General features: G+C 40.2%; 1 protein-coding gene across 5 annotated transcripts in view; it reads left to right on the forward strand.

Moving 5' to 3' along the window:
* Positions 1-21,783, forward strand: part of ZDHHC20 (zinc finger DHHC-type palmitoyltransferase 20) — a 78,378-nt gene extending 56,595 nt beyond the window's left edge. For 3 of the 5 annotated variants that reach the window (XM_060194720.1, XM_060194718.1, XM_060194722.1), the window contains 6 exons: positions 817-949; positions 9,753-9,879; positions 13,685-13,774; positions 15,422-15,534; positions 16,638-16,715; positions 18,507-21,783. In XM_060194720.1, the coding sequence (XP_060050703.1) occupies positions 817-949; positions 9,753-9,879; positions 13,685-13,774; positions 15,422-15,534; positions 16,638-16,675 (501 nt within the window). In that variant the 3' untranslated portion in view covers positions 16,676-16,715; positions 18,507-21,783. Of the gene's footprint in view, positions 1-816; positions 950-9,752; positions 9,880-13,684; positions 13,775-14,998; positions 15,044-15,421; positions 15,535-16,637; positions 16,716-18,506 lie in introns of those variants that run through there. The other 2 variants (XM_060194721.1, XM_060194719.1) reach the window with 2 other exon arrangements.
* Positions 21,784-22,912: the final 1,129 nt, after the last annotated feature.

The raw sequence follows: 22,912 nt of genomic DNA on the forward strand, positions 1-22,912 counted from the left end.
AAGGGCTGGCAAAATAGCGAAATAGCTCGCTTTTTGCTATGTGCGCAACCAAGGTTCAAGCCTGGCCCCTTGTTACATTGAGGAAATCTCTGGTACTGTAGGCTCTGTTTACATTCTGTCTGTCTGTTTCTCTCTCTCTATCTGCCTCTCTGTCTCTATCTTAAAAGAAAAAAGACAGGGCTGGGGAGACAGCATAATGATTATGCATAAATTCCTTTCATGCCTGAGTCTCCAAGGTGCCAGGTTCAATCCCTGGCACCACCATAAACCAGGCTTGAGCAGTGCTCTCGTCTCTGTCTCCCTCTCTCTCTGTGTATGTGTTTGTCTCTCTCTCTCTCTTCCCCTCTCCTTTTCTTTCTTTCTACATATATGTCATTAAAATTAATTAAAATATTTTAAAAAGACAATAGCACATTTAATTGTATCACAACTAGCATATGTAGTTAAAATAAGACATTTTTTTTACCAAAGAAGAGGGAAACTTCTTATGTCCTAGATGTGAAGAAAGCTGGAATGTATTATGTACAGAGGAAAAAGTTTAAGTAAAAGGGTCCTTTTTTATCTTAGTAGTGAAAGTATTACTAAACCTTCTTAATGTGTGGGTGACTTTCATTATGACTTTTTGACCTGTTATATAAGCAGAACCCATTGATAATGACCTACCCTCTCTGTTCTGGGAGTTGTTTTTTAGTATTTCATCTGATTCATATTCCTCCTCATATCTGGCACATTTTTTGGTATACTCAGTCTCTAGGAAGAAACAAATAAGAAAATTGATGACCTTCAAAAATTGATTTTTCTTTTTCTTTTCCTCAGAATGAACTCACAGATACACGTGCCAAATTCCACGTGCTTTTTCTTTTCTTTGTGTCTGTTATGTTCTTCGTCAGCGTCCTGTCACTTTTCAGCTATCATTGTTGGCTGGTTGGAAAAAACAGAACAACAATAGGTAAGGATAAGTGAATTCTGTATTTTTTTGGGAAATGACCTCAAATAAATATGAAATATAAATGTCAGATGTCAAGGAAATGGAAAATAATTCTGTGTTAAAATTAATTGTGGCACAATGGATGTATATGTACTGTTAAAGTTTTTTTAAGACTAAAACATTTTTATTTATTTAAATGTATTTTTTTTTTTTTGGACAGAGAAATTGAGAGAGGACAGCAAGACAGAGAGGAGAGAAAGATAGACATCTGCAGACCTGCTTCACCGTCTGCAGATGGGGAGCTGGGGGCTAAACAGGGATCCTTATGCCAGTCCTTACGCTTTGCACCATTGTGCCCTTAACCCGCTGTGCTACCACCCAGCCCCCCAAATATTTTTATTTAATTATATTTGGATAGAGGCAGACAAATAGAGAGGGAGAGAGACAGACCCTTAAAGCACTTCCTGTGAAGCTTCCCAGCTGCAGAGGGGGGCAGGGGCTTGAACCAGGTCATTTTACACTGGAATATGTGCACTCAATCAGGTGTGCCACTGCCCAGCCTCCAAAGGTTTGTTATTTTGAGGAAATGATACTGTCTTGTGTATATGTATATCTATTTTTAATTTTTATATATTTACTTTCCTAAGAGAGAGATCAGAGCATTGTTCAGTCCTAGTTTATGGTGGTGCCAGGGATTAAACCTGACACCAATGGGACCTCAGGCATAGTAGTCTGATGTGCTACTTCTGTACTAGCTCCCCAGTCTGGCATGTATATATTTTAATGGTGTATCATATGTAAAGAAAACTGATTTCTACATATTTTAATACGAGCTATTTCTTGCACTTATACATGTTTTCTGAAGTCATCTTGTGAAAGATAGCAAAAATACATGTGATGAGAATGTCCATTTTCAGATTGCAAATTAAAATGTTTAATCCTTCTAGCTTATCCTTTAGCTAATACACACACACACACACATGAGCACATGGGTTGTTGGGAAAGTCGTGATGAGTTTTTTTTTAATTTTTTTAGTCTTTATTTATTAATTGGATAGGGACAGCCAGAAATTGAGAGGTAAGGATAGAGAGAGAGAGGGAGAGAGACACCTACAGCCCTGCTTCACCACTTGTGAAGCTTTCTCCCTGCAGGTGATGATGGGGGCAGGCTTGCACCGAGTCTTTCTGCATGTAATGTGCGCGCTCAGCCAGCTGCGCCACTACCTGCTCCACCACAGATTTTTGTATAGACAACTACATCATGGTTTCCTCGATAACCCAGTATATTTTTTCAACCAGAGCACTGCCCAGCTCTGGCTTATAGTGGTGTGCTGGGGACTGAATCTGGGAACTCAGAACCTCTGTCATGAAAGGTAATTGTATAACTGTTATGCTGTCTCCCCAGCACTAAAACATAATTTTTTAAAAATCTTTTTATTATTATTATTTTAATCTTTATCTGTTGGATAGAGACAGTCAGAAATTGAGAGGGAAGGGGCGATAGAGAGAGAGACAGAGAGACACCTACAGCCCTGCTTCACCACTTGTGAAGCTTTCCCCCTGCAGGTGGGGACCAGGGGCTTGAACCTGGGTCCTTGCTCACTGTAACATGTGCGCTCAACCAGGTGCGCCACCACCTGGCACCAAAAAAGCATAAATTTTTTACCCACACAACTGACACACAGTTGACTAACATATCCTCCATGACTGTAGTTAAGGACTTGTGTTTATCACATGAGAAATTATTTTCATTTTTCAGTTGACAGTGAAACATCTTGCATGACAGTGTCAGCCTTTATTCCTCCTTTTTGCTCATTTTAAGTGAAAGTACAAGTCCAGTGGTATAGCTTACTTGAATAGTGTGCTGTTTTGCCTTGTGTGTGACCCAGGTTCAAGCCTGGCCCCCACTACATTGAAGGAAGATTTGGTGCAATGGTCTCTCTCATTCTCTGTCTCTATCTTTTAAAAAAAAAATATATATATATATATATATATATATGAAAATATAAGGGGAGAATTCAGAAAGCTATTCAAATAATCAAAGATTCTTAGCCTGAGCTTTTAGCATGTAAGTTTATGACTCAGAATATTTAGGTATCAGTTAATGTACCACAAAACAAAGTAGGGGGTTGCCATAATGATTCCTAAACACTTGTAAGGCTCTTAACCATCTAAAGATTGGTATAAGCTGGGATAACTGGACATTAAATAAAAAAGAGGGAGTCAGGCGGTAGTGCAGCGGGTTAAGTGCATGTGCCACAAAGCACAAGGACCAGTGTAAAGATCCCGGTTCAAGCCCCCAGCCCCCCACCTGCAGGGGAGTCGCTTCACAGGTGGTGAAGCATGTCTGCAGGTGTCTTTCTCTCCCCCTCTCTGTCTTCCCCTCCTCTCTCCATTTCTCTCTGTCCTATCCAACAATGACATCAATAACAACAACAATAATAATAACTACAACAACAATAAAACAACAAGGGTGGGGAGTCGGGCTGTAGCGCAGCAGGTTAAGCGCAGGTGGCGCAAAGCACAAGGATCCCGGTTTGAGCCCCTGGCTCCCTACCTGCAGGGGAGTCTCTTCACAAGTGGTGAAGCAGGTCTGTAGGTGTCTGTCTTTCTCTCCCCCTCTCTGTCTTCCCCCTCTCTCGATTTTTCTCTGTCCTATCCAACAACGACAACAATAATAACTACAACAATAAAACAACAAGGGCAGCAAAAGGGAATAAATAAATTAAATAAATATTTAAAAATAAATAAATAATTTTAAAAAGTTAAAAAAATGAAACAACAAGGGCAACAAAAGGGAAAATAAATGTAAAAAAATTAAAAAAAAAAAAAAAAGAAAGCAGACTTTCTGTCTGTTCAAATTTGATGAATCTATTCCCAGTGAGCCTGTTTTCATCTGGCACCATAGATTCAGAGCTGAGAGCAGCTGACTGTGTTAGGAAGGGCACCACCATTGAAAGCTGCATTACTACATGGCTCCTCTCTGTTAGCTGCACAACCTCCAAAATGAAACAAGAGGCTAGTGCTCCAGAGGAAGTCCGATGTGCTTTTGAAACACATAATATGTGGGTGGTCATGGGACAACCACCACAAGAAACGCATTGGGAGCCAGGCAGTAGTGCAGTGGGTTAAGCACACGTGGCACGAAGTGCAAGAACCAGTGTAGGGATCTCGGTTCAAGCCCCTGGCTTCCCACCTGTAGGGAGGGATCCCTTCACAAGCGGTGAAGCAGGTCTCCAGGCGTCTTTCAACAACAATAGCAATGACAATAGCAACAAGGACAACAAAAATGGAAAAAATGGCTTCTAGGAACAGTGGATTTGTAGTACAGATGCTGAGCCCCAATGATAACCCTAGAGAAAGACACTCAATAGGCAGAACACATGCCTTCCATGTATGCTGGCCCAAGTTCCAGCACTGGCACTATCTGGTAGTGTCACAGTGCTGGGGAGAACTCTGGTGTTGTGGTATCTCCTTCTGCATGTCTTCCCCTCATACACACATCCTACAGCCCACAACACCCCCTGTGAAAAAAGCAACTGTGGGGGCCAGGTGGTAGCTCACCTGGTTGAGTGCAAATATTATAGTGCACAAGGAGCCACGTTCAAGTCCCCGGTCCCAAACTGCAGGGAGAAAGCTTCACGAATGGAGAAGCAGTGCTGCAGGTGTCTCTCTGTCTCTCTCCCTCTCTATAACCACCTTCCCTTTCAATTTCTGGTTGTGTCTATCCAATAAATTAATAAAGAGTTTTTTAAAAATATTTATTGTCTTTTGTTGCCCTTGTTGTTTTATTGTTGTAGTTATTGATGTCATCGTTGTTGGATAGGACAGAGAGAAATGGAGAGAGGAGGGGAAGACAGAGAGGGGGAGAGAAAGATAGACACCTGCAGACCTGCTTCACCACCTGTGAAGCGACTCCCCTGCAGGTGGGGAGGTGGGAACTTGAACCGGGATACCTGCGCCGGTCCTTGTGCTTTGCGCCACCTGCGCTTAACCTGCTGTGCTACCGCCCAGCTCCCTTAATAAAGAGTTTTTTTTAATGCTTTAAACAGTTTTTTTTAAATGCTTTCACCCTATCTAGTGAACTCTCTTTTGGTCCCAGATCAATCAGTATCTGTCTCTATATCTTTCTCTCTTTTGTTCTTCTTCTTCTCCTTCTCCTTCTGCTTTTTTTTTTTTCATTGCCAGAGCCTTTACTCCAAACTGACTTTTTCAGAGAGAGAGAGAGATGGGGGGTAGAAGGAGACAACACAGCATCAAAGCTTCCTCCAAAGCAGTGGGGGCAAGGATTGAACCTGGACCCTGCACATGGCAAATCAGTAGTACACTGTTGAAGTGAGTTTTTTGTTATGTTTTGTTTTTCAAATTCAGCCCATATGCTTTGTAATGTCTTTTTTCACTTTTAATAATTAGTGATTAATAATGATTATTATTAGTGATTTAATAATGATATATATTATTATTTCATTTTATTTTATTTTTTGACCAGAGCACTGCTCCGCCCTGGCTTATGGTGGTGCCAGGAACTAAACCTGGGACTTTGGAGGCTCAGGCATGAGAGTCTCTTTGCATAACCATTATGCTGTCTACCTTTTGTTTTGTTTTGTTTTCCCTCTTTTTTAAAAATGTTTTATTTATTTATTTATTTATTAGAAAGATAGGAGAGAGAGAGAGAGAGAAAGAACCAGACAACAGTCTGGTACATGTGCTGCCAGGAATCGATCTCAAGACCTCATGCTTGAGAGTGTAGTGCCTTAGACACTGCACCTACCACCTCCTGGACCACCTATCTACCTCTTTGTATAACCATTATGCTACCTACCTCTGCCCATGAGATCATAGTCCCTTTCCTTTTTATAAATAAAAAAATTAAAATATGTATTTTTTTTAAAAAAATCATACTCTTACAGGGAGGTAGTCCCATACTCTCATGCACTACCTACCTACTATAGCTGCTCACCCCCCCCAAGTGTAAACCATCATAGTTCTCACAAAGTCTTAGTAATAGTTTACTTTTTTTTTAAAAAAAAATTATATTTATTTATTTTCCCTTTTGTTGCCCTTGTTGTTTTTCATTGTTGTTGTCGTTATTGTTGTTGTCGTTGTTGGATAGGACAGAGAGAAATGGAAAGAGATGGGGAAGATGGGTGGGGGGAGAGAAAGACAGACACCTGCAGACCTGCTTTACTGCCTATGAAGCGACTCCCCTGCAGGTGGGGAGCCGGGGGCTCAAACCTGCATCCTTACGCTGGTCCTTGCGCTTTGCGCCACGTGCGCTTAACCCGCTGTACTACCGCCCAACTCCCAACAGTTTACTTTTTTGTTTTTGCAAGTTCATGAGTTTCAATTCTCTGTGGTCCACGAATACGAATAAGCAACCATCCTTTCACCTCCTTACTTCACTAAGAACAATCACCTCCAGTTTATCTCTTTTGTCCTAAAAGACACGGTATTGTCTTTTTATTATTATTAGTGATTCAGTATTGATTCACAAAGTCATAAGATAACAAATATAATTTCACACCATTCTTACCAACAGAGTTCTGTGTCCCTGTTCCCTCCATTAGAAACTGTAGTAGTTCTCCCAAGGTCACAGATATGGGTTGACTGTTATTTCTATAACTGTCTCAGAACTCAAAACAATTTACAAATTTAAAATGTTAAATGCTTAGACTAAAGCAATATATATTCAAAACTAAAATTAGGCAGTTAAAGAACTTCAAATGTCCCACCTATTTTTCCCCCTGACATATTGAATTAATAGTCATTTATAATATTATAACTTAATAGGAATATAGTTTTACACTGCTTCCATCACCAAAGGTCTGTGTCCTTATTTCTTTTCCCTACAGTGGATCTGAATCCCCTGCTCCAGAGTTCTTTATTTTGGCACAATACACCAAACCTAGTGCAAGTTCCACTTTGTTTTTCCCCTTCTGTTATTTCTCAACTTCTTTTTTTTTCTTTTTAATTTTAATTTTTTTATATTTATTTATTTTCCTTTTTGTTGCCATTGCTGTTTTTCATTGTTGTTGTAGTTTATTTCATTGTTAGATAGGACAGAGAGAAATGGAGAGAGGAGGGGAAGACGGGGAGAGAAAGACACCTGCAGACCTGCTTCACCGCCTGTGAAGCGACTCCCCTGCAGGTGGAGAGCCGGGAGCTCAAACCAGGATACTTACACCGGTCCTTGCACTTTGCGCCACCTGTACTTAACCTGCTGCACTACCACCTGACTCCCTATCTCTCAACTTCTGTCAGTGAGTGAGATCATCCCATCTTTATCCTTTTTCTGGCTTATCTCACTTAACATGATTCCTCCAAGCTTCATCCAAGATGAGGTGAAGAAGGTAAATTCATCATTTTTAATAGCCAAGTTGTATTCCATTGTGTATATATACCACAACTTACTCAGCCACTCATCTGTTGTTGGACATCTGGGTTGCTTCCAGGTTTTGGCTATTAAAAACTGTACTGCTATGAACATGGATATACATAACATATTTTTGGATGGGTGTGTTTGGTTCCTTAGGATATATCCCCAGGAGAGGAATTGCCAGGTCATAGGGTAGGTCCATTTCTAGCCTTCTGAGAGTTCTCTAAGCTGGAAGTGACCCCTTTTACTACCCCTGAATGAATCAATCTTTCTTTTTATTTTTTCTTCCTGTCTTTCTTTTTTTCTTCCTTTCTTAAGAACTTTCTGGTCTGAGGAGACAGCAGTTTTTACATGAGAAGATATTATGCCTAAGGCACCAAAAGTTCAATCCTCAACACCACTATAAGTCACAGCTGAGCAGTGCTTTGGTGAGAGAGAGAGAGAGAGACACACGCAGAAAGAGAAGAGGGGGGAAGGGAGAGAGGAGGGGAGGGAGAGGAGAGGAGAGGAGAAAAAAATCTGAGACTTAAAAAAAAAAAGTAACTTTCCCTGTGAAACTTTTCTCCAACCACCACTTTATTTCCTTTTGTAACCAACGTTAAAATAATAGTCTGTAGGCCTATTTGCTTCTTCACTGTCACTCATGGTTCAAGATAATGTAAAAAACAACAACAACATGTTTAGCTTCACCTCCTCCATATCCCTGCTTCCCTTGTTCCATCCATACACACACCTTTCTTAGTCACATCCTAACTTTGTTAGACTGTGGGTTCTTTGGTAGGAATTCATCTAATTTCTCTCTGAATTGTATACACCTGGTACTGGGCCATACGATTTAGAGTAGGAGATAAATATGTAAATAATGAATGAGGAGGACCAGGTGGTGGAGCACCTGACTAAGTGCATGTTACAGTGCACGAGGACCCAAATTCGAGTCCCCAGTCCCCACCTGCAGGGGGAAGGCTTTGCAAGTGGTGAGGCAGTGCTGCAGATGTCTCTCTTTCTCCCTATCTCCCCCTACCCTCTCAATTTCTGGCTGTCTATCCAATAAATAAAAGATAATAAAAATAATTTTTAAAAAATGAGGGGCCAGCAGTAGCTCACTTGATAAAATTCATACTACCATGCTGAGAGATCCAGGTTCAAGCCCCTACCACCACCTGAAAGCACCATGCAAAGGGGAAGCTTCGCCAGCATTAGAGCAGGACTATGATGTCTTTCCTTTCCTCTCTTACTGTCTTCTGTGGGAAGTGGGCTTAACCTGTAGCAGTGGAGTCATGCAGGCTCAAAATCCAAGCTAAGCCCAGGTGGCAATAAATAAATAAATAAATAAATTTATAAGAGTTAAACTAGACTGTCATTTAAAAAACGTAAGCTGGGGAGTCGGGCTGTAGCGCAGCGGGTTAAGCGCACATGGTGCAAAGCACAAGGACCGGTGTAAGGATCTCGGTTCGAGCCCCCAGCTCCCCACCTGCAGGGGAGTCGCTTCACAGGTGGTGAAGCAGGTCTGCAGGTGTCTATCTTTCTCTCCCCATCTCTGTCTTCCCCTCCTCTCTCCATTTCTCTCTGTCCTATCCAACAACGACATCAATAACAGCAACAATAATAACTACAATAAAAAAACAACAAGGGCAACAAAAGGGAATAAATAAATATTAAAAAAAAAAAGTAAGCTGGAAGGTCAGCGGTAGCTCAGCCGATTACCCGCAGTTGGCGCAAAGTGCAAGGGCTGGTGTAAGGATCCGGGTTTGAGCCCCCCCGGGTCCCCACCTGCAGGGGAGTCGCTTCACAAGCGGTAAAGCAGGTCTGCAGGTGCCTGTCTCTCCCCCATCTGTCTTTCCCTCCTGTCTCCATTTCTCTCTGTCCTATCTGACAACGACAACATCAATAACAACACCAATAATAACTACAACAACAATAAAAATAAAAACAAGGGTAACAAAAGGGGAAATAAATATTTAAAAAATGAAAACAAAACATACGCTATATTGAACACTCTTCAGTATCTTTTCCTTAATGTTAGTTATTTTGACACATTAGGCTGATGAAATGTTGAGAGATGGTATTTTCCCCCCAAATAAGTTTCAGAAATTTCTTTCAGTTGTTAATAGATAAATTACTTACTGTAAATCGTAGCTTTTTATATCAAAGATACATCAAGGGGACTGAGTGGTGGCACACCTGGTTGATCGTATATGTTATAATGCACAAGGACCCAGATTTAAGCCCCCGGTCTCCACCTGCCAGGGGAAAACTTCACAGGTAATGAAGTAGGGCTGCAGGCGTCTCTCTGTCTCTGCTTTCCTCTCAGTTTCTGGCTGTCTCTATCCAATAAATAAATAAAGGTAGCAAAAATTATAAAAAAAAAAAAAAGAGGAAGCAAGAAGACTGTTTTATTCACCAGTTCTGTAATTTGTAAATAGATTAACCCTTCTTGTGTATGTAACAGAATCATTCCGTGCACCTACATTTTCATATGGATCTGATGGAAATGGTTTCTCTCTTGGATGCAGTAAGAATTGGAGACAAGTTTTTGGCGATGAAAAGAAATACTGGCTACTTCCAGTTTATTCAAGGTAATTTCTAAAACGCAGACCTCAGACATTATGAAATCTATGTCAGTCTCTCATGTTAAATGTCTTCAAATTCAGAGACTGTAAAATGTGGTGGAATTCTTAAGAGCCTTGAAAATGCAAAAAGATTATCTCAATTTTATGAAAGATTTAGTTTTTTCATGTGTTTTTCTTAAGGTAAAAGAGAGTTGGGGCATATATTTGAATGGAAAAGTAGAGGAGAGGTGGTAATTTGTTTAAATAATGATAAAAATAAAAGAGTTGTTCACCTGGAAAGTTGCCTACGTAGTCATGCATATGAACCAGGTTCAAGTCTGACCCACAACTGCACTGGAGGAAGCTTCATTGGTGTATTGTCTCTGACCTGTCTGCAGAAGTCAGTCCAGAGCAGTGAGAGCTCAGCAACAACCCCCCCCCCCAAAAAAAAAAAACACTTTTGTTTTCAAAGTAAAAATGATTATTTTAAAGTAGAAAATAACAAGCATTTACAATTATGAGCCCTATCTTCAAAGATTCTATTACAAGTTTTGTATTCTGTTGTCTCCTAAGTTAAAGACCCAACATAGAATTCAATTTATATCTGGAATTTAGATGAGAATGTATGTTCTAAATGTTTCCCCCCTAAAATCCCAACCATCCATGGCTACCTATATAGCAAAGTCATAGAAAAAGGGAAAACATTTGTGGTCTGGGAGGTGGCGCAGTGGATAAAGCATTGGATTCTCAACCATGAGATCCTGAGTTTAATCCCTGGCAGCACATGTACCGGAGTGATGTCTGGTTCTTTCTTCCTCTCTCTCTCTGCCTGTCTTTCTCGTGATTAAATAAATAAATTCTTTTTTTAAAAAGGGGGTGGAGGCCCCACACCTATGGACATCTAATCTTTGACAAAGGGGCCCAGACTATTACATGGGGAAAGCAGAGTCTCTTCAACAAATGGTGTTGGAAACAATGGGTTGAAACATGCAGAAGAATGAACCTGAATCACTGTATTTCACCAAATACAAAAGTAAATTCCAAGTAGATCAAGGACTTGGATGTCAGACCACAAACTATCAGATACTTAGAAGAAAATATTGGCAGAACTCTTTTCCGCATAAATTTTAAAGACATTTTCAATGAAACCAATCCAATTACAAAGAAGACTAAGGCAAGTATAAACCTATGGGACTACATCAAATTAAAAAGCTTCTTCACAGCAAAAGAAACCACTACCCAAACCAAGAGACCCCTCACAGAATGGGAGAAGATCTTTACATGCCATACATCAGATAAGAGTTTAATAACCAACATATATAAAGAGCTTGCCAGACTCAACAACAAGACAACAAATAACCCCATCCAAAAATGGGGGGAGGACATGGACAGAATATTCACCACAGAAGAGATCCAAAAGGCTGAGAAACACATGAAAAAAATGTTCCAAGTCTCTGATTGTCAGAGAAATGCAAATCAAGACAACAATGAGATATCACTTCACTCCTGTGAGAATGTCATACATCAGAAAAAGGTAACAGCAGCAAATGCTGGAGAGGGTGTGGGGTCAAAGGAACCCTCCTGCACTGCTGGTGGGAATGTCAGTTGGTCCAACCTCTGTGGAGAACAGCCTGGAGAACTCTCAGAAGGCTAGAGATGGACTTACCCTTTGACCCTGCAGTTCCTCTCCTGGGGATATATCCTAAGGAACCCAACACATCCATCCAAAAAGATCTGTGTACACATATGTTCTTGGTAGCACAATTTGTAATAGCCAAAACCTGGAAGCAACCCAGGTGTCCAACAACAGATGAGTGGCTGAGCAAGTTGTGGTCTATATACACAATGGAATACTACTCAGCTGTAAAAAATGGTGACTTCACCGTTTTCAGCCGATCTTGGATGGACCTTGAAAAAATCATGTTGAGTGAAATAAGTAAGAAACAGAACGAAGAATATGGGATGATCTCACTCTCAGGCAGAAGTTGAAAAACAAGATCAGAAAAGAAAACACAAGTAGAACCTGAAATGGAACTGGCATATTGCACCAAAGTAAAAGACTGGGGTGGGGAGAATACAGGTCCATGAAGGATGATAAATGACATAGTGGGGGTTGTATTGTTAAATGGGAAACTGGGGAATGTTATGCATGTACAAACTGTTGTATTTACTGTTGAATGTAAAACATTAATTCCCCAATAAAGAAATAAATTTAAAAAAAAAAGATCACTAAATAAAAAAGGGGGGGTGGGTGGTGGCGCACCTGGTTGAGCCACATGTTGCAGTGCGTAAGGACCCGGGTTCAAGCCCCTGGCCCCCACCTGCAGGGGGAAAGCTTTGCAAGTGGTGAAGCAGGGCTGCAAGTGTCTTTTACTTGAGTCATTGAGGGGAGATCTGGAAATCTCTGGTAGTCTCTGCTAAATCCAGATGTTCAACAAAATCTCTACTCCGACTCGTCAAATTGGAATGCCAGTCACTGTTCCATTTATACTTCCTAGTTACTCTTTCACGAGTGTACCTCAGTAGTCACTCAGTGACTCAAGTAAAAAAACCCTGTGCAGATTTCCCTGTGTATTCCCCCTCTTCTTCAGCTTTCTCTAACGGACTCAGGCCACCTCTGCTTCTCCAGAGTACCACCTCTGTTGCAGCACCCCAGTTCAGTGCGAAGAGTATCTTGCTCTGCTTTTCCCTCTTGGAGCTCAGGTTCTAGGAGAAAGCTAGGACACACTGCTTTCTGTTTCTGAGACCTTTCTCAGTTGCTGTTCTCTCAGAGATCACAGTTTTGTGATGTTGCTTTGAAACAATTGCTTATACTGTCCAGCTGTCTGGTTGTGTGAGAACAGGAAATAAAATTTACCAGTTAGTGGTCCAGGAGGTAGCACGATAGATAAAGCATTAGACTCTCAAGGATGTCGACCCCTAGCAGCACATGTACCAGAGTAATGTCTGGTTCTTTCTCTTTCTCCTCCTCCCTTTCTAATAAGTAAATCATCTTTTTAAAAAAATTACCAATCAGTCTATCTTAACTGAAAGTGGAAGATTCTATTGTATACAATCCTAATGTTTTAAAGTAAAATACAAAAGTAAAATTCTATGATTATTTTATTATAAACTTCTTGGGGATAGAGATTTTCTTCTCTTTTGTTCACTTGTATCTAGCTTAAGACAGTATCCACAGTCATTCAATAAATATTAATCTCATGATTGTTTAGTGAATATATATGTGAAACTTACATGTTATATTACAGTTTGAACCATTACAGTATCTAGTGGTTGAGATAAGTAGGTCAGTTACTCAAATATTTGATCCTAGTGTTTCAGTTATTCTCATCTTAATAAGAATCAAGATTTTAATATACCAGGAAGATACTGCTTTTAATATATGTCAATGGTAAAAGGAAAGTTCTTATTTCTTCAATGGAGGCATATAGCCCCCTACATTAGAAATATTATTGGGGCTGGGTGGTGGCACACCTGGTTGAGTGCACATGTTATAATGCTCAATTACCTGAGTTTAAGCCCCCAGTCCCCACCTGCAGGAGGAAAGCTTTGCAAGTGGTGAAGCAGTGCTGCAGGTATCTGTCTCTCTCCCTCTCTATCACCTCCTTCCCTCTCATGTTCTGGTTGTCTCTGCAATAAAGATTAAGAAAAAAAAATAAAGTCTTAAAAAAATATACTAGCAATTGTTTCCTAAAATGACAGGTTGTAATTTATCTATATACCAGCCCTCTGGGGGAAAAATGGGTATTAAATGTAGCAATTTTGATTTAATTTAATGTGATTTAAATTGTTACTGAATATATATATATATTCTTTTTTTTTTTTAATGCAGCTTAGGTGATGGTTGCAGTTTCCCAACTCGTCTTGTGGGGATGGATCCAGAGCAGGTTTCTGTTACAAACCAACAGGAATTTTGCAGAAGGTGTGCTTGTTGTCAAGATGTTTGGTATCATTACAAAGCAGAGTGTGTGTGTATGATATACACACAGCTTATGGATAAATGCCATAATGATTTAGTAAGGCAACACAGATAGGGAAATGGAAATTCTATGTAATTTTTTTAAAGTAAGATCTGATTTGTGTTTGTACCCACTAGTGTAACCATATTTTTTATTATTCAACACAGAACACAGAAGAGAGAATGCTAGGCCAGGACAATCACATTTAGTTGGCAATATCTGGGCAAGCTTGGATGCATGGCAGCCATAGTCTCTCAAAAGTTGATAATTTGGTTTCTGTCAAATTTCTAAGAAATTTTCCATAGTAGTATTCACCATTTTATTTTGATGAGCAGATTTCAACTGCAGTGAGAAAACAATGTTAATGACAATTCATAAATATAAACCTGTTTCTTTCTTTTCTTTTCTGTTTTTTCTTATTTTACTAGAGCACTGCTCAGCTCTAATGGTGGCACTAGGGATAAAAACCTGGAACATTTGGTGCCTCAGGCATGAAAGGCTTTTTGCACAACCATTATGCTATCTTCGAACCCTTTTCTTTCATCTCAAGACATTTTAGTCTTGACAGGACAAGCAAACAGCTTTGCAAATTTAGATAGTTTTCTTTTTCTTTTTGAAAGGGAGGGGGAAGGGAAGACAGACAACAGCAGACATGCTTCACCTCTTATGAAGCAGCCCCCCTACAAGTGAGGAGCCAGGGGCTCGAAACCGGGATCCTTGCATGGATGCTGTGCACTTAACCCAGTGCATTACTGTCCGGCTGCCCGATAGTTGATAGTTTAATTTTAAATGAATATTTAAAAAGGATAGAAATATTTCTGTCAGAATGAAACAGTTAAAAGTGATCACAGAAAGAATTTTTGGTGGAAGGATTATCAGTTCCAAGCTATCATATTAGTATCACATGAATGAGGCTCTAGAGCATCGAGCCTTTGAGCACTGACTTTTTTGTGAATGTGAAAAAGTCATTTCAACCCCCTAAGTGTTAGCTGTAGCTGTAGCTCTGTAGCATAAGACTAGCCTTGCCTGCCTTGGAGGGTTTACTGTGTAGGTACTCTAGTCATGTGACTAGAGTACCCAGCAAGAGTGACTGGTCCTTTCTCTACCCTCCCCTACCTCCCTCCCTAGAACTCTTAGCTAGAAAAACTGAGTCTACACTAAATCACTGAATCATTTTTTCCCCTTAGATCTAAACTGCTGAGGTAGAAAGCAGAGAACTTGGGAAATGACAGGTAACTTTTTTGTCCTGGCGAACAGACCTAGATCCTCACCTGTCCTTGTGCTATCTATGGTTCCCGATTAACATATATTACCATGTTTCACAGTGGCCTCAGAAGCGTTTTTTTCATTTGTCTAATAGTTTTCACTGATATTATTGGACTATAGACTGATATTATTGGACTATGGGGCTTAGAGTTTTTTGGGTTTTTTTTTAATGATACAGGTGGGTGGGGGTATATTTTTCTTTTGATGAGAGATTTTTTTCAGAGTGCTGAGATAGCATGAGTTGCCTTCAGATATGTAGGAAAACTACTAATTTGCTGCTTATTAATTAAATTTCCTTAATTAAGCATCAAACTATTGGCTCAACAATCCACTCCTTTTTTCAGTATTGGCTCAAATCAACCCTTTCCGATCAAACCACTTAGTGAATCAAAAAACCGGTTGTTGGACAGTGAGTGTCAGTCACTAGAGAATGGCTCGGAGGACAGCATCCTATCAGGTAACTCCTGTCATCTGAAAACACTGCTTTATCTGGTTCACCAGTGGATGTAACTAGATTATTAAGTAGGGGGGGGTGGAGTACATAGTATGGTGTAAAATATAACAGAGTGTATGTAACAGATCTTAATAAAATGCCCTATATGTGGGTGGGTGTTAGTAACTCTTGATAGTTTCATGGAGAAAGGGATTGAGTGAGGAGGTATAGTACATGTGATATGGCTGGTTTTCACTCTGTTCACAGTTGAGCTTTTGCTTTTGCTGTAACCTAGCAGTTATCTTTCCTAACTTCAGCCATAGAAAGTTCTTTTGCCATTTGGTGCTCTGAATGTTCAAATAAGGTTATTCTAAGAGACTTGTCTACTTATGGGGGGGGGGGGGGGCGGAGAACATCACTGACACATATGAAACCAGGGCTCAAACTCAGAACATCATGCTTCAGGGTCCAACTCTTTATCCGCTGTGCCACCTCCCAGATCACTGTGATCATATGTTAAACTTGTCTTAGTGACTCTTAACTACTTGTGAGTTATGGATGGCAATGCAGAATACTACTAGTAGGCTTTTTATAACTTAGCCTGGCCACTTACTAGCATTATCCTAAGATACAGTGTTAGATAGCATTGTCTTTATTTTACTGCACTGTAGAAAAATTGTTTAAACAATCTGATCGATTTTTACTAACCCTAGGGAATACCCAAAACTTGGAAACTTGTGGTCAGAATTGCTGATTTTTGTGTTGTTGTTCAGCAGCATTTAAATGATTCTTTGACTTAGGATCAGTTAGATCCATGTTCTTTTGTGCATTCTTAATTATTACTGCTTGAAAGCCAGTGGATATTCTCTAGGCTTTTAACTTTTTTTTTCACGGTTTTCATAAAGGAAAAATATGGAACGCTTCACAAATTTGCATGTCAAATTTGGCTTTTAACTTTTAACACAGCTCTACTTACTTTGGGATTTAAAAACTTGGGGTTGGCACCATAAGCCTACTTAATGCTTACATGAGACTTGTTTTTACTGTAATCATCACTTTTACCATTTAACCAGAAACCTAATGCTTCTTTTGTGTTTTTTGTGTCATATATACTTATGTGCTTACAGGGACAAATAGCCAAGTTACAGTGGCAATAGAAAACTGAGCACCACTGACTCATAACTAACCATTTGAATAAGAGAAAGGTAAGGCAGTGTAAAGGTATTTCCCTTGAACAAAGTAGAGGATTTGCATACTTCATTATTTCAACACAATTATGGTTCATTCTTTCACTCTTCTCAGTTACATCAGCATGCACTCACTATTAAAGAAACATGATCCAGAGGAAAACTTAAAGATTGAATAAAAGACTTAGAAGGCTCGCTCGTGTTGTTCAGTATATAGAAGACACCAAAGAAAGAGTTTGGGGAGTTGGGCGGTAGCGCAGTGGGTTAAGCACAGGTGGCATAAAGTGCAAGGACCCCCAGCTCCCCTCCTGCAGGGAAGTTGCTTCACAAGCGGTGAAGCAGGTCTGCAAGTGTCTATCTTTCTCTACACTGTCTTCCTCTCCTCTCTATTTCTCTCTGTCCTATCTAACAACAACAACAATAATACAAAGTCAACAAAAGAAAATAAATATTTTTTAAAAAGAAAGAAGTTTGCTGCAGCCAGGGATATTAAGCAACTTCTCTTTATCCATGTACTCAGAGTGGCCAGAGAAAATTACTATTGTTACTTTTTTTTTTCTTAGAGAGGTTAAGAGGGTGAAAGAGACCACAGCACCAAAGCTTCCATCAGTATGGTAAGGGCCAGGCTCAAACCTGGGTCTCACACATGGCAAAGCACCTCACTGTCCAAGTGAGCTATTTACCTGCCCAGAAAATTAATTTAAAAGCAACAAAAGCCATTCCAGATAGAGTAATCTTATCTGGAATCTCATTATGGAAAAGGGAATTGCTCTCTTGCTCAGTGTTTGTTATAAGCATTCAGGGCTTGGGGTCCATGTCCAGTGCTCCAGTCTGAGGCGGGATCAGCATAGAGGCACTCACAGGGTGAGAGGAGGAGGCTTAGTGAGGCAGGGCAGGGGGGTCTGAAGACTGGCAGAGGGAGCCACATGTGCTGACCACTTGGTGCCACCAACCTCTGTGGCTGTGGGGTATCGATGAGCCTTCAGAAAGGGGTCCTCATTCCTGCCTCTGCGCTCTTACCCTGGCTGGCTGATCTGAACAGAAGTTCTGTGGCTGCTGCTGTGGCCTCTCCCCGTCCTCCAGCAGGCATCAGAAGGGACAGGATATCTCCTTAGCTCTGCTCATGTTAACAGGAAGCACTACAGTAGTCTGCGTCTGCTTATGTGTGCTCACACTTGCTACAGGGGAGGAAGGCCAATACTTTCTCAGATTTACCACTTATTAAAATATTTTTTTGGATTTTTAAAAATATTTACTTACTCCTTTTTGTTGCCCTTGTTTTATTATTGTAGTTATTATTGATGTCGTTGCTGGATAGGACAGAGAGAAATGGAGAGAGGTGGGAGAGAAAGATAGACACCTGTAGACCTACTTCACCACTTGTGAAGCGACTCCCCTGCAGGTAGGGAGCCAGGGGCTCAAACCGGGATCCTTACTGTGGTCTTTGTGCTTTGCGCCACTTGTGCTTAAGCCACTGCACTACCACCCGACTCCCTAAAGTATTTTTTGTTCAGTGCTAGCAAAATAACTCACTGGACAGTGCACTGCTTTATCATGTACAGAACCCAGATTCAAGTCCAGCCCCCACAAGAAAGCTGCAGTGTTGTGGTCTCTTTCACTCTCTCCCTCCCTTTCTGCCTGCCTCTGTGTCTCTATCTAAAAAATATAATAATAGGAAGTAATACATAAACATATATAGTTTAGACTCTATTATAGTGCATAAATATTTTATTATTATAATCTTAATTGCATTAGTAGTAAAATCAGCTATCATGTTTTAGCCAATGACTCAATGGTTTCTGTTCTCAGGTTTATGCAAGCAAATCGTCAACTGATATTTTCAATTTTATTTGAAAAAAAAATCAATGGACTGAACTGATTGAAGCCTAACAGAAGATAAATATTTTCTACGAAGGCAGCCCCCAGAGAGTTGGCCAGGCCCACAGAGCACACTCCAGAGTAGGGAGATGCCTTAACCTCATGCCCCGTCCTACAGCACTGGCTTCGCCTACATACGCTCCCTGCTGCTGGGAGACAGCCCCGCCCGCTGGTGCCAGGTGCTGGCACAGAAGCTGCCTGCCATGCACTAACATGGCACCTGTATTCTTCTGATACCCATGTCACACAATTAGAGTAGTTCCATCAGAGTCATAGACATTTTCACTCCAGAAATACATGGGAAGAATTCATCCTGAGTGGAGTACATCCTAAGCAGTGCAGAGCCAGAAAGTACATAATATACAAATAACTATCACTTGTACTGTGTAAGGAAAAGAAAAATGACTGATTTTTTTTAAATTGGATGTTTGCTAATTTATAATTACTGTTTTATACTTTTCAACATTTTTAATAATAAAGTTTTCTTATGTTGGCTATAAAGTAACACTCAGAAGGATTCAGATATCTAAATATAATCATTTAAGCCATGGAAAACTTGTATAATTCATTAAAGGCTTAATTGTAAGCATTGCTACAACCATTGTAAGCTAGTTAATTGTCCCAATGAAGGAAACTTGCCAGTGTAAGAAATATTTTCAGTTATTTTTGGTTGAACTTCCATGGTTGAAGTGAGCAGGGAAACACAGTGGATCCGAACTGTAGAAATAATAGGTCCCAGTAGGACTCAGTGGAAGAAAGACAGGCAGGCTCTTGTAAATTGTTAAAATGCATTTCAGTCCTAAAATATTTAGTATTACAACTCCCGTTGAGTTGGTTTTCACATTTCAATCTAGGTAGTGGCTGAATGATACATGGTCACTTTTACAATCCTCCTGCATAAGCTTAGAGACTCAAAAGTATAGTTTGAACTAAGGTGAAGCTGTATCTGGCATACTGTTATCCTCAGACAGGAACATGGGACCTGAGCAGTCATTTAGAATTTCCCAACCTCTGAGGAGTGGACTGTAAAAAGAGAGAAGCTGATAGGGTAGGGGGAGATTAAAAAAAAAGGGGGGGGAGACACCTGTAGCATTGCTTCACTACTTGTGAAGCTTCACCCCTGCAGGCAGGGACTGGGGGCTTCAACCTGGTCATAGTCCTTAGTCATAGTAACCTGTGCTCTACTAGACATGCCACCACCTGGCCCAGTAGTTTCCCTTTCTATAAATGGAATTGGGCAGGGGGATGACAAGTGAGTTGGACTGGATGACTTATATGTAACTGAGATTTTTGTAAAATTTTGGAAAATAGCCTTATTTCATCCAGCCTTCTTATACAAGACAAGATGTATTAGAGATTGGTCTGTCAGTTCCAAGTGTAACTCAAATTTCATAAATAGCTATCCCTAGTTTACAAGTTGAGCATTTGTCTAATTCCACTGGTTATGTGAATATTAGATTTTGAAAGGAAGTGACTCCTCTCCCCACCCTTGAACTAAAGGAAAGAATGAGCTTTGGAAATATAGTTTGGAACACTATATCTGTATTTCAACTCTATCATCTTAATAATCTTGATTCTAGAAAACTTTCTAAGCATGACAGTTAAAGGGTATCAGTGACCAGCCAACTACCACTTTAGTTTGGCAGATTGCTTAATATAAAGCAGTAGTAAACCTTTAAGCTTGCTTGACTCCTTTCAGAAATAATATTTTTACCTATTTAGATCCAAGGATTTGCATGCTCCCAACTAACTGAAGAAGCTTAATCCCCCCCCCACCCCCCCAAAATCTGTTCAGGCATATTTGTGGTATCTGACCTTCCTCTGATTTTTTCATTTCTGTGCTTTCCCATCTTTAATAGGAATCTTTTTTCTGAAATTATTAGAGAAAGCACTTTTTTTCTAGTGACCTTCTATTTAATTTATAGCCAACATTTTTACCATAGCTTCAGTAGTTGGCAGCTGAATTTATTCCTACATATGAAATACCAGTTCGGCAAAGGCTTACACTTAGCATGGCATTTCAAACGGTATTGATTAGTGCCAGCAACTCTACCGGGAGAAAAGGTGTAAAGGAAGCTGTCAGATAACATCACTGTCTTGGGTGCTTCAAACACCTAAGTGCTTGTGATTAACACTTAAGGAAAATGAAGTTGGATTCAGGTCTTGCCATTGCCACTAAAGACAAAACAGAGAGGAGACTTGTCTTCACCTGAGTGCAAATGCACCTGCATCTCCCATGCCTGAGCTTCTGAGCAGCAGCACCACACCCAACCAAAGAGGAGCAAAGAGCAGCGTGCAGTCCATTAGTTACTCAACACCAACATGTTTACAAGGCGTAGCTTCATCTTTAAGGATGGACATCTTTTCTAATCTTGTGACAGATTTAGTGGTTGTAATCCAGTGTTTCATGGGAGTATTTCATTGTATGAACCCAATATGCAATGTTTACTTGAATTTTATTTCTGCTAGAAATAATTTGACTATGTTTACAGGAATTGCTTAAAAGTTTTAAGCCATGTGAGTTTCCCATTGAGAAATCTTGAAGGTCATTAAGGGGATAGTGTTGGGCTCTATGTACCTGCAGCCCTGAATGGACTCAGACAGATTTTATTTATGCTTTGCCCCAGGACTCACTGAGTTGTGCTATCAATGGAAAGTGTTTTTAATGAATCTGTAATTAGGAAATTAATCATATTTTTGCATTTCAGCCAAAATAAAGATCCTAATAATCTGTAAAATGCAGGCAATATATAAGCCTGAAACCTATGTGTTCCACATGATCTAATCTATACTTCCCAATTTGAGTGAAAAACAGAATAGATTTAGAAAGGTCCATATTTTTCTAATGACTTCACTTTATTTTGTCACATTGCATAATTAAGCAAGCAATGGCATTTGTACTCAGATTAAGAAAGCTATTAGGTTTATTATATTTGTACATGATGGCAAATGAGTTTGCCCATTTAAAAGATGGCCTCTATTTTCCAGTGATCTTTAGTATGTTTTATATGAACAAAGTTGAAATACAATTTACTTTCTTATCAACTCCTAAGTATAATTGTTTTTCCTAAGTATAATTCTGGACCATGAGTTAACTCTGCTTTGTCTTTGGCCTAACCTACATTAACATAAAGACTGAACATTTTCAACTTTTCTTTTTAAAAAAAATCATAATGGTTTACTTTACTAATAAATAAGTAAAAATAAAGCCCTGCATCTGTACAGTTTTTGTTGTCTTAAAAAGTGGTATTTGCCTAGTTGGAGAGTTATTTTGGTCATCTTGAAATGCTAGTAAAATAGTGGGCCTGGGATGTGGCTCAGTGGATGGTGCTGGACTTGACTTCAATCCCTGACATGTCATACGCTATGGTTCTCTCTCTTTTCTCATACATAAATTTATCATTTAAGAAAGGAAGAAAGAGAAGGAAATCTGACCACATCTAAAGATAAGTTTTACTTGAATGAAACAGCAGTGGAGTACCCAGGTGAGAGGTTTGGATTGATTTAAAAAGCCTTCACTGAAGGCCAGCTGGTGCACCTGATAGAGTATATATATGTGGGTTAAGCGCACATGCCGCAAAGCCCAAGCATAGGCATAAGGTCTCGGTTCCAGGTTCCAGCCTCCGGCTCCCCACCTGCAGGGAAGTCGCTTCACAAGCGGTGAAGTATATCTGCAGATTGTATCTTCCTCTCCCCCTCTGTCTTCCCCTCCTCTCTCCATTTCTCTGTCCTATCCAACAAGGGCAACAAAAGGGAATAAATATTAAAAAAAAAAAAAAAAAAAAAAACTTTTCACTTCTAGGACTCGGTGCCCCACTAAAGAATCCACTGCTCCTGGGGCCAGGCGGTAGCGCTGCGGGTTTAGCGCACAAGGCGCTAAGTGCAGGGACCGGCTTTAAGGATCCTGGTTCGAGCCCTCGGCTCTCCACCTGCGGGGGGTTGCTTCACAAGTAGTGAAGCAGATCTGCAGGTGTCTGTCTTTCTCTCTCCCTCCTCTCTCCATTTCTTTTTGTCCTATCCAACAACAGCAGCTACGACAAGGACAACAAAAATGAGGAAAATGGCCTCCAGGAGCAGTAGATTCATAGCACAGGCACCTAGCCCCAAACATGACTCTGGAGGCGGGGGGAAAAAAAATCCACTGCTCCTGGCGACTTTTTTCTTTAAGTTGGATATGACAGAGAGAAAGTGAGAGGGGAGGGAAAAGAGACAGTGACACCAGCAGATCTGCTTCACTTGTGAGGCAACACCCCTCCCCCCCGCAGGTGGGGATTTTTAGAAATTCTAAACCAAAGATAAAGCCTTATCAAGTCAACGATAATTAGCCGTAAAGAGCC

This window comes from Erinaceus europaeus, chromosome 7, assembly GCF_950295315.1.
Source record: "Erinaceus europaeus chromosome 7, mEriEur2.1, whole genome shotgun sequence".
Taxonomy (NCBI): Eukaryota; Metazoa; Chordata; class Mammalia; order Eulipotyphla; family Erinaceidae; genus Erinaceus; species Erinaceus europaeus.